At 43.3% G+C, this 11,317-nt stretch overlaps 1 protein-coding gene across 1 annotated transcript in view; it reads right to left on the bottom strand.

The window, feature by feature from the left end:
- Positions 1-7,259: 7,259 nt before the first annotated feature.
- NCOA1 (nuclear receptor coactivator 1) overlaps positions 7,260-11,317 on the bottom strand; it is a 167,265-nt gene continuing 163,207 nt past the window's right edge. Inside the window, exon 23 of the mRNA XM_054728547.1 lies at positions 7,260-9,550. Within this exon, the coding sequence (XP_054584522.1) occupies positions 9,380-9,550 (171 nt within the window). The 3' untranslated portion in view covers positions 7,260-9,379. The remainder of the gene's footprint in view (positions 9,551-11,317) is intronic.

Genomic DNA, 11,317 nt, shown 5'->3' with positions numbered 1-11,317 from the left:
GTCCAGCCCTGGCCGGTTTGGCTCAGTGGATAGAGAGTCAGCCTGTGGACCAAAGAGCCCCAGGTTTGATTCCAGTCACGGGCATGTATCTTGGTTGCAAGCTCCCCCCTGGCCCAGGCCCTGGTTGGGGCTCATGCAGGAGGCAACCAATCGATGTGTTCCTCTCACATCAATATTTCTCTCTGTCTTTCCCTCTCTCTCAAAATCAGTGGAAAAATATCCTCAGGTGAGGATTAAAAAAAAAAAATTAACTGTGTCCATATGTGCTATTCAAGCCTTATGATGCAGGCGGTGTTGTCTCAAGTTTACAGATTCAGAAAAGCTTTGACTTGCCCAAGATCAAAGTCAGTGTTTTGTCAGTCCAGTCTTCCCTTAACCTCTCATAGTGGGTTACCTATTGGGTTACCATCTAGATACTAGAAGGTGGTCATAAGTAGTTCAAGCACTGGGAAGCTGGTCTTCCATTTTATGTTGGTTAGGATTATAAACCATCCTCCTGTGACTGTGAGTTGTATGTCTCCATACCCTAAGGCCCAATTATCACTGGATGAGCTGACAAAAATTGAGTTTCTGAACTTATAAAGTTGAGGATCAGTGTCTAGGGCATTGCTTCTCATGGGGCTGACAAAGTAGAGGGCTTCTCTAGAAGTGGTTGTTAAAAGCACATTTTAGTGTTGTTTAATCAACACATATCTTCTGCACAGATTCTGAGGTTCCTTCCTTAGGGTGTGTACTGTGCTACCTGGTTGAGAATCTTGGCAATAGTGAACCATTGTTACTGATGCAAAGGTGTGTGAAAAAGTGGGTGAGAACCACTGCCCTTGGCTACCATTGCCTCACAAGTTTCAGCTGTCCTCCCAGGTCAAGTTTAGCACGGAAGAGGGGACCAAGATCTAAGTGTGGGGACCAGTAAAGACTTCTTGGAAAGGGCATCTACATTGAAGCCTTGAAGGACAAGCAGGAAGGGGAAAGAAGAAGTATTACAAACTATGAAAGAAAATGATATGGACATGGAAGTGAGAATACGGTAAATTCAAGAATAAAGATCATTTGTTTAGAGTATGGAAAGTTATGATACTTAAAATGTAGAGTGATTTCAGGTAAACTATAGGCAAGATGTAGTCACTAATAAATTCTGAAGGTTGTGTTTAGAAAGATTTCTCTGACGACTGTGTGAAGGGTGAATGTAAGAGGCACGAACGTGGTTACTATAATCATTCAAAGAAAGGTAAGTCCTGAATTTGGTCTGTGATTAACAGGGTTAGAAAGAGGATAGCATGAGGCGCTACAAGGGATAATTTTCCGCAATTTGGAGAGATGAATCGGAGCGGGTTGTTGAGAATGATGATGCAATTAATACAGATAAGAGAGACCAGAGCTTATTTGTGGGGAAGTTATTTGGTTTGGGACTTAGGTTTGAGGTGCTGGGGAGTGGGGATCCATCCATGTGGTAATGTTCACCAGTTGGAAATTCAAGTCCAGATTTTGAGAGAGGTCTTGGCTAGAAGAGCAGACTTAAGATGCATATGAATATAAGTGGTACTGAGTTGAAGGGAAAAGAAGGGAGAGTACAGGGACTCACTTCAGAACTATTACCCTCATGCAAATTTAAAACGTGAAAAAAAAAAAATCAGTCCTTTAGCAAAACCAAAGTTAGTGTCCAATTTACTTTCAAAATGGAAACCCCACCAAACTTCTAAGGAACTTGAGCTCCAGAGAACAATTTTTAACTCATCCGTCGGTTAAAAAATCTTTTTTAAAAAATAGTTTTTAAAATTGATTTCTTTTAGGGAGAGGGAGAGAGGAACATTGATGTGAGAGAGAAACATCAATCTGTTCCTCCCATACGCAACCTAACTGGGGATAGAACCGAAAACTTGGGCATGTGCCCTAACCAGGAATCGAACCAGTGACCTTTCGGTGCATGGGATGGCACTCAACCAACTGAGCCACACCAGCCAGGGCAACTCATCAGTCTTTCTGTGTCACTGTGTCATGGTGCTCTTATCTCAGTTGTACTGTGCAGTGGAAACAATGGCAGGTTTCATCCCAAAACTAAAGACCTGACTCTGCGGTCCAGAACTTCCTAGCCACCTGGCAAAACATCCGAGCTTCTTTCCCCATCTGTGAAAGAAGGCTATGCCCTGCGCTAATTGCTTCAGAGGATTTTGAAAATCAAATGACAGTGTATGTGAAAGTGCTGTACAAACTAAGAGATTATTAGCACAAGAGGATTAGCCAAGCACATTGCCTGGCAGAGTAGAAAGAAAAAGTTTCCCTTAACTGATTTAGAAACTCCACTATTAGAAAGGAAGCAGATTCAGGCAGGCATCTGTACTTCCCATCAGTGTCTGCCCTGCAACAGTTCATCAAAACATGGAATAGCCCTAACCGGTTTGGCTCAGTGGATGGAATGTCGGCCTGTGGACCGAAGGGTCCCAGGTTCGATTCTGGTCAAGGGCATGTACCTTGGTTGCAGGCACAAACCCAAAAGGGGGTGTGCAGGAGGCAGCTGATCGATATTTCTCTCTCATCGATGTTTCTAACTCTCTATCCCTCTCCCTTCCTCTCTGTAAAAATCAATAAAATATATTTTTAAAAAACATGGAATAAACACCATCTTGGTCTAAGGTTTTGTGTTTTATTCTGTATTATAGGATCTCTGGGCATTGTAGTGGGAGGAAAACCTGATGGAACAGATATTCCTTTCTAACATTTAATTTAAAAAAATATATATTTTATTGATTTTTTACAGAGAGGAAGGGAGAGGGATATAGAGTCAGAAACATTGATCAGCTGCCTCCTGCACACCTCCCACTGAGGATGTGTCCGCAACCAAGGTACATGCCCTTGACCGGTATCGAACCTGGGACCTTTCAGTCTGCAGGTTGACGCTCTATCCACTGAGCCAAACCGGTTAGGGCCTAACATTTAATTTTTAAAAAATATTTTTATTGCTTTTAGAGAGGAAGGGAGAGGGATAGAAAGGTCGATGAGAGATAAACATCAATTGGCTGCCTCCTGCAAATCCCATACTGGGGATCGAGCCCACAACGTGGGCATATGCCCTGACTGGGAATCGAACCAGGAACCTCTTGGTTCCTGGGTTGACATTCAACCACTGAGCAACATCGGCTGGGCCCTTTCTAACATTTTAATTCTTTTATTTTTCTCAAGCCAACGTCGCAGCCTTGCTTTGGATACCTGTGGGAATTGCTTGGTTCTGTTGGTTGCACAAACTACCAAGTTTCTGAGACAAGCACAGATAATTCGACCAGAGCCCAAATCCAGGATAGGAGAAAAACGCTTTGTCTGCAGAAGGATCAAGAGCCGGAGAAAAGTGAATGCTTCTATGATCTGATCCAAGAAAACAAATTTCCTGCCTTACAGAAAAGGATCCTGTCAGTCATTTTATACCTGCCTCACACGAAACCCATTTTCCAAAAAATTTTTAAGCTAAGGGATGACACTGCAGCTTCATGGAACTCCCTTTTCACTTCCTGTTTAGATATGGACAGACTGCCTCTCCTAAAATTTTAGTGGGGCCCAGCTGGTGTGGCTCAGTGTTTGCATGTTGACCGGTGAACCTGGAGGTCATGGTTCGATTCCTAGTCAGGGCACATGCCTGGGTTGTGGACTTGATTCCCAGTAGGGGGCATGCAGGAGACTGCCGATTGATGATTCTCTCTCATCATTGATGTTTCTATCCCTCTCTTCCTCTCTCTCTAAAATCAATAAAAACATTTTTTTAAAATTGTAGTGGGACACCTTGCTGACCTTATCACAAAGCTCACCCCCATTTAGCCCTCCAAAGGGCAAAAGGCTCTGCCTGTCCCCAGAGAAGGGGCCAGGTCCTCCCTCCTCAGCCCTTGAATTATCATTCCTTTTGAAGGCCTGTTTTTGAAAGTTATTTCATGTAAGAAAATTGCCTAAGGTCACACAGTAAGACTCTGAATTAGTCCTACTTCATAATAGTGCAGGATAATGAATCCAGAATTTGGAATTAGAAGACTTGGTTTCAAGTTCCAATGCATTGGTGAAAAGTATTTGCCATAACCTTTTAGAGTTTTTCTTTTTCTTTATTTTTTAAAATATACTTTTATTGATTTCAGAGAGGAGGGGAGAGGGAGAGATAGAAACATCAATCATGAGAGAGAATCATGGGTCAGCTGCCTCCTGCACGCTCCCTACTGGGGAATGAACCCACAACCTGGGCATGTGCCCTTGACCAGAATGGAACCCAGGACCCTTCAGTCCACAGGCCGATGCTCTATCCACTGAGCCAAACTGGCTAGGGCTAGAGCTGTTCTTTTTATGAGAACTTTCTTAAAGGACTGCAAAGGATTACATAGAGAATGTATATAAAAATACCTTACAAATTGTTACAGTACAAATTTATTTTTCCTGAATGTTTGTAATATTGTTATCAACTACAATAGAGTACTGTGTAAAATATGTAAAACCTATAGTTCTGGATAGAGCTGGTAATGGAAGAGATCTCAGCTAGTGGCTGGCACAAGTTCCAACTGAGGATCCCAAAGCCTAGTTCATGTTCCTCCTGGAGCTCTTAGCTGATTTCCTTTTCAGTCTATCAGCTAAAATCCTATATAATAAAAGGCTAATATGCAAATAGACTGAGTGGCGGAACAACCAATCGGCCGCTATGACATGCGCTGACCACCAGGGGGCGTGTGCGGAATATGGCAGGCGTTGGCCAAGGTGGGATGGTGGAGCAGGTGAGCGGGGGCACCAGACCAAGGTGGGGCACCAGTCGCTGTCATCGGGGCGAGACTCTGGTGGTTACTGAAAATTCTTTGCTCCCACATGCCATGGTCCCGCCTGGCACTTGCACCCACTGCCGGTGCCAGGCACCGGTCCTGATCACTCGGGGCCATCAGTGGGTGTGAGTGGTGGCTGCTGGCCCTGATTGCCCCTAAGGGCTTCTCCACCACCCCCTGCTCCTGAGGGGCGATTGGGGCAGCAGCTGCCACTCGCACCCGCAGAAGGCGCCGGTCCCGCTCATGCATGCTGCTGGCGCCAGCCCCAATGGCTCCGGGGCGTCAGCGGGTGCAAGTGGGGCTGGTGCTGTCAGCGTGTGGGAGCGTTGGCAGCAGGAGTGAGGCAGCCGGCAGACGGGGGACAGGGGGCCAGAGGATGGGCCGAGATCCACCCCTGTGCCTACTGTAGCCTCGCGGCCCACAGTTCCTTTCAAGGTGCACGAATTCGTGCACTGGGCCCCTAGTAATTCTAATAAAATGGTTATGAAAACTCAGGAACATCAGTTAACAATGTAAAAATCCAGCTCTCCAGGGTCCCTTCCTCTGTCCAGGCCTCTGCATGTGCTCTTCCTTGGACTGTTCTTCACTAGCTACTTCCTCACCATCTGGCAAACCTCACTTCAAATGCCATTTCTTCCTCAAGGAAACCTTCCTGGACTCTCCAGACAAGGTCTCACTAACTTAATTCAATTCTGATTATAAGCACAAAGTCCCCCCAGGTGAATATAAGCTCTGGGAAGGAAGGGTCCATGTCTAGCTGGATCCTTCCATATCTCTACTACCTTGGATAAAGACAATAAAATGTATTAAATGAGTGGAAGAGGCCAGAGCTCTGTGTTTCTTTAATCTTGTTAAGAACTCTTGTAGCAATAAAAATAAAAAATATAAAGAAAACTAATTTAGCCCTAGCTGGTTTGGCTCAGTAGATAAGAGCGTCAGCTTGTGAACTAAAGGGTCCCAGGCTTGATTCCTGTCAAGGGCAGGTACCTCGGCTGCAGGCTCCTCCCCAGCCTGGGCCCTGGTTGGGGTGCGTGCAGGAGGCAACTAACCGATGTGTTTCTCTCACATCGATATTTCTTTCCCTCCAAAAACCAATGGAAAAATATCCTCAGGTGTGGATTAAAACAAAAAACTAATTTAGCACTGGCAAAAAATGTTCTGGATGGAGGAATGCTTCCTTTGGCAGTTTTCACCAATCAAAAGAATTTATGAACTTAACTCATCCAGATCTTTTTCAGAGACACAGGAATGGTCCAGGATCAAGCTTGCTCTGAATCAATCACTTTATTCAAGTGGAGCTGCCTTCTGGGAAGACTAGTCAGCCAGGAAATCAGCCCAACTTCCGTGTAAGCAGACAGCTGTCCTTTTTCTTTGATTGTCAGGATCCAGAAGACAGTTTCTAGGTATGGAACCTATCTTAGGCAAAACCATAAAGATGAAGCTTCTGTCAACCTCACTTTTCCCTCAATTGTTTCTATTTGTTTTTCTTTTCTTTCTTTTTTTTAATATATTTTATTGATTTTTTTACAGAGAGGAAGGGAGAGGGATAGAGAGTTAGAAACATCGATCAGCTGCCTCCTGCACCCCCCCCCCCCCCACTGGGGATGCATCCGCAACCAAGGTACATGCCCTTGACTGGAATCGAACCTGGGACCCTTCAGTCCGCAGGCCGACGCTCTATCCACTGAGCCAAACCGGCTTCGGCGATCTATTTGTTTTTCTAATGGCCTTCCCACAACTACTTTAGGATAAATTTAAATCAATGTTTAGCCTCATTGAAGAGAAGTATTTTTACCTTATCCCAACTTTGGGAAACAAAGGGTCTGTTCCCCATAAACCTGATTTCAGACAACAGCTACCAAATCTGTGTGTATCTGTGTGTAGGAACAAGTACAGGATATACATCCTTCCCTGTCCTCTAGCAAGTATCACACTTGCTTACCCTCCTTACCCAGGCACACTGAGCCAAGTATTAGTGGATTTAAGCTGCCTTAAAAACACACAAATAAGAAACAGGACCGGTCAGATTGAAAGAGTCTCCTCAAGTAAGATTCAACATCTGCATAATAAATGTTAGTATATGAAAGCCAATAATAGTGAGAGATATGGTATGGTGTGACTCTGAAGAGCTGGGGGGACCAGATCTCCTGGGTAACAAATAGCCGGACCAGAGTGTTTAATCATCAGACAAAGGGTCAAAGTCAGAATTTCCTCTAGGCCCACTGTCATGACTTCACTTGGACCTTCTCAAATTTCACTGAGCTGGTTCGCATTAGGGTGACTTCCAGGACCTCTGGCTTCGGGGATTCTTTCCTTTATTATCCTTCAATTACCCATTAGCCATTTTTGGGCTTTGGCAATTCCTGCAGGATGTAGGTTTCACTTCTTCCCTGTAAATGAAGAGGCAACCCGTGAGGTTGTTAAACAAATTCTATTCAGCAGCTGGAAAAGTGCATTTCCTGTGGAATGACAGGAATTACATAGAAGCAAGCAATTTTATTTTCCTCAAATGTAGCAATAATTTCAATCTGTACATACATAAAACAAACAGTGCAATTATAAAACCTTGAAGGTGACATGCATACATTAAGGTGCAGTTGGGATGGAGGAGGATGTTAGCATCTCCAATTTTCCTTACCACTCTTTTTTCTAGTCCTTATGCGAAAGTACTGAGTCAGGAAACTTCATCTGGAATGCTCAAGTTAAAGGTGAACTTCCTGAAGTCTGCAAGTCTAAATATCACAAACAGAACAGAGATGATATCCTAGAGCAGTTTGGTAGGGACTAGAGTAATATGGCTGGGCTTTCAAGCTGGGAATGAATGACATTGGGGATGCATTTTTCTGAAAAAGGAAAAGAGATAATGTTTGTAACTGAGTGTCCTATTTCTCTTTCATAGTTGCTACCCATGTGAGCCCTTCCGCCAATCTTTTGATTCGGTATTACACTTTCTGAATAGATGCTGTCCAATGGAGTTATTTGTAACTAGGGGTGGTGAGATGCAGAGAGAAGGACCTGGGAAAATGGCTTCTTCCTTGATGTCTGAGTCCAAGCTCCTCTTCCTCTGTGAGTTCTTAGGGCCTTTTCTCTGCCATGGAAGCAGAGGTAGCTGGTGCGCAATGTCAGGTGCGGTCATCGTTCACAGGCCCAGGAGTGCAGGAAAAGGCGAGTGATGGGGGTCTACCTTTGCTTCTTCCACAATACCTTTCTCAAGCTTTCCTGGCCTTGCAGCAGAACTTCTAGAACTAGAAAGTCAGTTCACTGGGTCCTTGACTCAGAGGCCAGGATGAGACAACATGTGGCAGAGTGACAAGACACAACGGGAAAATATGGTACCAGTTAGCCTCAGAGCAGAATACATTTATATTTGCACTGATGAAAACTAAAATTCCCAAAGTCAATCTAAAAAAAAGTAAGATTTCCTTTGAGCACTAATTTCTCTCTGTACGAGTTGCCTGTGCACTTCTGGTGACAATTCCTTACACTGCTCTCAAGGCGGATGATCCCAGCGAGACACTAGGGCAGTGCGAGCTCTAGCTCATCTGGAACGGCTCTTTCTGGCAGTTGGCGTTTTGATTTGAACCCCAAAGTAAATCCATACATGGCATCACAGTTATTAAAATAATGAAATATTACTAGCCAGATGCAACTGCAATTCAATCAATGTTATATTTCACACACAAATATAGAAAAATCAAGAGGATGATAATAAAGCCATAAAATTAAACAGAAGGAAATAAATTTCTACAAGAAATCAAATATATTTACAGTGAGATTTAAAGGTAAAAATAAGCTACTTGGGTCATAAACTTAATTTTATTTTAAATAACTTGAGCTACTTCCGCTGTTAATACAATAAAAGCAGAAAGAACAGGCTGCCTTTCCCCAGATTTGATCAGAAGATTGTATCTACAATAACTGACAGAACTCGCTTCTTGTCCTTCACCCATCTCATCAGAAATTATTGCATTTTCCCCAAACTGTATTTTTTTGGATTCCTCTGAATACACTCATTTCGTCCTCATTCCTGGAGGCATCTTGGTTTAAATCCATCTTTAAAAAAGGAGAAGGGGTACATATGTGGAGGCAAAATATTCTCTTGAAGCCAACAGATACAGAGTTGCTAGAAGAAGCTGATTGTACACACAAGCTGCCTGGGGTCGGGGAGGGCTGTTGAGACACGTGACAGCCTTTGGTGAGGGCACGGGCCCTTCTTCCTGGGCGGGGTCGGAGCTGAGCCCGCGGAGGCGGGGCTCTGTCTTCGCGGTGGAACTTGTCCTTTTGGTTCTCCTCCAAAGGCCTTCCTCCCGATAAGAAGCCAATGACTGATTACAAAAATAAGAATAATTAAATTTGGCTCAAGAAATAGATTGTCCAACTGTTCTGCCTTGTTATTTTTCAACATCCAAGGCCTTTACAAAGAAACAAAAACATCTCTCAATCTCCCAACGAAAGTGAACGCCTTTTTATTTTTTTGCTCCAAATGCTACGACCTGAAGAATGGCTGCAGATTGAGATATCAAAAATCTCAGAAAAATATATAATATATTTGTATATCTCTGTATGTCTATTATTTAAATTTCACATTCCTTTAAAAGTGGTTATTCAGTCAGTAGCTGCTGAAGGAGGCTCTTCTGCTGGGCCTGGGGGGTCTGTGGTCCTGCCGTGGGCTTTTGAGTTCCCAGTGGACCAGGCTGGTTCAGGTAAGGGTCCCCGCCTACCAGATTCACTGTACACTGGACGTCAGCAAACACCTGAACCTGTTGCACCTGCTGGAACACAAATAAAAGATGTGTTTAGACAGAAAGGTCTGCCCCCCCGGCTTATGAGTGGGTACTACTTGAAGTGGAAACTCACTAGAGCATTCCTCTAGTCTGTAGTCACCACAGAGAAGAACTCTTCTGTCTTCTTGTCCTACAAAAAGAAAATCGCTGCACTCATTTTGCTCAGGGTTCTGGAAAGTTCACACTTTAAAAATAAAATAAAAATCAGAATGGTCAAACCTCCTACAGGGTTGCCATCAATACTGAAAGTGAGCATTGTTGCTAATATTGCCAAGATTGGGAAAAGCCCAGTTTCAGAGACTGGGTATCTAGTGGTGGGTTAAAAAAAAAACACATGTTATTTGGAAAACTGGTTCAAAAGCATTCTATAGATAACTTTAGTAGGATAAAAAAAATCTTTATGATGTTAGAAAATTAAGGACTTTAACCCAGTATTAGCAAAATATAACCACCACAACTCAGTAACAGGACATCAGCATTACAAAGTTAATGTCCCAAAGTACCTAAATGTACTATTACATATTTATGTATTGCCTTTAGAATTACAGCAAAATATTAGCAGAACAATTTTATATTCAACTTCTTTTTTCCTGATAGATAATCCATTTAAACACATGAACTAAAAATAACAGTAAATTACGAAATGAGAACAGTGTGAATTTTCCCTTTGACTACTTTCAGTAATAAGAGGACTATTCCTTTAAAATGTCTACAGTTGCATAGTTATAGCGTTTTCTATTGGGAAAACAAAACCAGAAGTTAGTCTTTATCAATCAGTCTTATTAAAAAGTCATTTGTAGAACTGATAAAGGCCAATATCACACTGTAAATGTTCCAGACCAAGAATGGAAAGGCCTTCTCAGTCATCTAAGTACATCTAACTGCGTGTCTCAAGCTTTGGGCCAACTTGAGCCTCGTGTTTAATAGGCTCCTGAGGCATTTTAGATTAATGATGCATTTTCTTGGCCATTTGTCTCGTCACTAATTCGTGCCAATTACATTCAGCTTTTCTGAAAAAAATTTTATCCTAATTGAACAAAAGTTGTTTTCCATCAACCTTCACTGGCCAAATGTCAAATGTCCCAATGATCCAGTTGCCATGTAAGTCTAGCCCCTGGTCCTCTCGATCCAGCGACACCTCCAGTCTACTCTCCTTCAGCTAAAGTAGGCACCCCTGAGCTTTTCTAGTGCCTGATGAATGAACTCTACTTACATTAGCCTCAGTTCTCTCCTTGGCCTCTTTCTCCTCATCCTCCTCTTTCCCCAGTTTCCCAAATTTTGCTTCTTGCCTCCACATGCTTCCATTTCTTGTTTTCTTTAGGGCTCTTCCTTGTGTATCTAAAATATACCAACTCTCCGAGTCTGTTCTCTAGCTGCCTCTGTGTCCTCCCTCACCTTCGTTCTCTCTAACTCCTCACTCCTACTTTTCCTTCTAGAGCTCCCCCTGGCCTTGCTCTCTTCCCATGTCAACAATCTCCCTACCAGCTCTCTTCTGGCGTCTCTTTTCTGTGTTCCTTTCCTGTTCTCTCCTGTCTTGCCTCCTCCTCATCCCAGCACTCCAAATGCTGGGACCCCTCCCCCCCAATCCTACCCTAGTCCCCCTTGCCTCGTTTGTTTCCTTCTCCTTTTCTGTACATCTATCTCTATTATTTCTATCTAACTCACTTCCAATTTCTCTTTGGCAAAAACAAAAACATTGGAGCAAAGAGAGATTTCATGATGGGCTACTACAGAAAAAAGATTCTGCCACTGAAG

This window comes from Eptesicus fuscus, chromosome 16, assembly GCF_027574615.1.
Source record: "Eptesicus fuscus isolate TK198812 chromosome 16, DD_ASM_mEF_20220401, whole genome shotgun sequence".
NCBI classification, from domain to species: Eukaryota; Metazoa; Chordata; class Mammalia; order Chiroptera; family Vespertilionidae; genus Eptesicus; species Eptesicus fuscus.
This window is presented reverse-complemented; position numbering and strand designations above follow the sequence as displayed.